General features: G+C 48.1%; 1 protein-coding gene across 1 annotated transcript; it reads left to right on the forward strand.

The window, feature by feature from the left end:
* Nucleotides 1-1,459: 1,459 nt before the first annotated feature.
* On the forward strand, nucleotides 1,460-3,110 carry LOC123133038 (mannose/glucose-specific lectin). Its single transcript, XM_044552585.1, has 3 exons — nucleotides 1,460-1,539; nucleotides 1,761-2,420; nucleotides 2,519-3,110. The coding sequence occupies exons 1-3, from the start codon at nucleotides 1,534-1,536 to the stop codon at nucleotides 2,795-2,797; spliced, it is 945 nt and encodes a 314-aa protein (XP_044408520.1). The 5' UTR covers nucleotides 1,460-1,533; the 3' UTR covers nucleotides 2,798-3,110.
* The last annotated feature ends 275 nt before the right edge of the window (nucleotides 3,111-3,385 follow it).

Genomic DNA, 3,385 nt, shown 5'->3' on the forward strand with positions numbered 1-3,385 from the left:
TCTAGCAGGACATTAGAGGGTAGGCTTAAAACACAAATTTGCTAAGTATAATTAGCAAATGCATTGCAATTGTTGCATGTAAAGCACCAGAATATACTTGTCAAGTGGTATGTTTAGCTTAAATAAGATTTTAGAGGGTAGGCTTAAGCCTATTGAAGCCTCCCTAGTGGAATTGCCACTGCATACGGATGTGGTGACGAGGCCCTGTAATCTCATGTGAACCATGCACAAGAAGAGCAGTAGTGAAGCTGATTATTGCATGTGGGTCCTACCAGAAATGTTAGTAACTATACGGCGAGCTTTCCTACTCTACTCTGCCAGCTGGTAGGTTCTTTGAACCTGTGTGCTGACTATGCATTGTTATCTCACGTGCACAATGCACACACACAAAAACAAATCCGGAACTACTTGCGTGAACAAGCTACCATGGTTGCAAACTCATGAAAACTAACCTCAAATACAACAAAGAGATTGTAAAAACGGGGGGACTAAAAAAAAAGAAAACAGATGGTCGTAGGAAAGCACGATCCAAAAGTTGATCATTAATTTTAAAACCCTGATCCTTCCGACTGCTCCAGGTCAAAACCCTTATCCTTTGAATTGGGAGGTGGTGGCAGTCCAGTGTTGGACCCAAGGTGTCGTATTGGGGTCCACGGTATGTTGGACGCGGCTTCATCTCTTCATCATGACTCTCTCATGATGGTGATCTCTCACAACTTCAAGACGGGATCTCTTTGGCCGACTGCTTACAATGGGGTTGGTGGTGTAGCTCTTGTTTGCACTTGCCTTAGTTGTGTATGTTGTGGTGTCGAGTTTTATCCATTGGTTGTATGGTTGGTATTTTATCTATAAAGCGGAAAGAGATCATGTTTCATTACATCTCGACGTTCAATGAAGTGTGAACTTCTTTAGTAGGACTATAATTGGTGTGCAAGGAAAGTTGTACCTTGCACTTGGCAGTATCCACTTCATTCTTCGGTACGGCTCAGCCGTTATCTTAGAACATGCATTAGGACTGCATGCCTATCTATTAGGATAGAGAGCAAATAAATATCTTTCTAGAGTTGCTTGAAGCGCCGACAAGCCGATCGCCCGTAAGAAGTACACCACCCCAGACAGACACTCCGGGATTATTCTCTTGAGAGTACTGACGGAACTCGGTGGATCATTCACGGGCATGTCACACGTACGCACCGCCTCGGCGTATGGTCTTCTCTTTCTTTCCTGCATACCTCACCAACTGTGGTCGAACTCTTCCTCAACTTCTGCGGTGGGACTACACTTAGACCCACGACTTGCTATTTTTTTCAGAGACCACTACTTGAGATTTCCTGATTTTTTTTGGGCGTAGCCCATTTATTTCTAACATATCATACTCTATCAAGCGGGAAGGATTGCTGCAGGTTCGCGGGTGCTATAAATAGGTGCCCTTCCGTGATCTTTGTGTCCATCGCAACTTGGAAACACACACACACACACACACACACAGACGCACGCTTGGTACTTAGTTTTCGGTTGAGGTTGCCTGAGAATATGGCGGTAAGTCTGGTGCAACTAGCGAGTTCCCAAGTAGTATTAACACTCAGGTGTCTTGAATATAGGCTCCCTTTGATGTACAAATATGTTAGTTGCAATTTCTTCTCAGGTATTCGGTCTTAGATGTGATGTGTATACGTAGTACCAAGGAATAGTATAGATTGTTTGTGTAGGATGTCAATTAATTTCAGAATTTGTGATGCATGCGTGCATATTGTATGTAGGACCCGGTGAAGGTTGGTCCATGGGGTGCAGCGGGACAAGGACGCGACATCAACGTCGGCAGCAGGCCCCAACGCCTCAACACCATCACCATTGGCTGGGAACCGTCATGGGGTTATGGGAATGGTCGTATCATTGGCATCTCCTTCGTCTACGTCGACCAGAATGACAAGGAAATCACGGTCGGTCCCTGGGGCAAGATCGACCGGGAACACTCCCGGGCAATCCAGATAGACCAAGACGAGAAGCTGTATGTCGTGAGTGGCACCTTCAACGACGCCGGCGTCACCTCGCTCATGCTGAAAACCAACAAGACAGAGCACGGGCCCTTCGGCCATGCGGCAGGGTCCGCCTTCAGCGTGCCCCTGAAGCAGGCCCAGGACGATGGCGAGGTGGTTGGTGAGGTGGTGGCCTTCTTCTGCCGCTCCAACGACACCCTCCAGGCGCTGGGCGTCTACGTGCTGGGGGAGAATGGTTTGCCGGTCATGATCGGTCCGTGGGGCGGCATTGTTAACCAACGCATCTCCACGCCGGTCCAGCTTAAGAGCGTCACTGTCTACAGCACTCAGCGCATCGATGGTTTCTCCTTCACCTACGTCGACCAGAATGGCGACGACATCCCCGTCGGCACCTGGGGCACCACCAATGGACAGAAGAATACGGTACGCTGGTCCTTTCGATCTATCTATCTACCACTTGCCTCGCTTGTGACGACTCTACTTTAATTTGAGTAGCATGCATGCATGTGGATGTGGTGCAGTTTTCCCTGAACGAAGGCGAGTATGTCAAGGACATGACTGGCACATTTGACCTCGACGGCGTGACCTCGCTCAAGTTCACCACCAACCGGGAGCATGTGCATGGCCTGTACGGGCGCCTCTCGGGGACTGACTTCCGCGTGCCACTGCCGGACAACGCCGTGGTCGGCAACGACGGCAACCACAACGGCGGCGTGCTCGGCTTCTTCGGCGGTTCCGGGGGGAACAGCCTCGTCGCCCTCGGCGTGTTCGTCGGGGTCGCGCCCGCTCCCAAGCCATGAATCAATCAGTAACTTTTATATCGAGCTAGCTACCAGCTTTCTACTCTACCGATCCATCCCATCCACACCTGCTATCGTACCTCGTACCCGCAGACCTCTACTCGGTTTACTACGTTAAACCCTAGCTAATAACCAGCTACCTGGCTATACCTATATTATGTGTGTAATGAATAAGCACGATGGGATCGAACCATGTGCGCGCAGCTCGATCGTATACACCTATGTGTGTTAAGTGATTATATGTGTGCATACGTACCTGTGTAATAGCAAGCCGCCCTGGCATGCAATCAATAAATTATAGTATTATGTTTGATATCGTTTTTTCTTTGTGATCCTGCTCAGTTGCGTACCAATTTTTTTTCGTCTTCTTGCTAATTAATCACTACCGGGGAGGTATGTATTAATGTACAGCTAGCCTCTACATAAAAAAATAAAAAAAATAACCCACAAATTTATCCACTTTTTATCGTTTTCTCATCATATTGTTTCGACGCCTCCTTTGGGAATCCTCTGCGGAGCAAATTTCCCCATGCTCTGGATTGTGAGAGAACATTGGTTTGTATACAGGTGAAGTCACAACATGGGGAT

This window comes from Triticum aestivum, chromosome 6B (genome assembly GCF_018294505.1).
Source record: "Triticum aestivum cultivar Chinese Spring chromosome 6B, IWGSC CS RefSeq v2.1, whole genome shotgun sequence".
NCBI classification, from domain to species: domain Eukaryota; kingdom Viridiplantae; phylum Streptophyta; class Magnoliopsida; order Poales; family Poaceae; genus Triticum; species Triticum aestivum.

Bases quoted from the DNA above. Each gene is read 5' to 3' on its own strand.
- LOC123133038 (XM_044552585.1), top strand. The intron at 2,421-2,518 runs GTACGCTGGTCC...GATGTGGTGCAG, and splicing joins CCAATGGACAGAAGAATACG to TTTTCCCTGAACGAAGGCGA.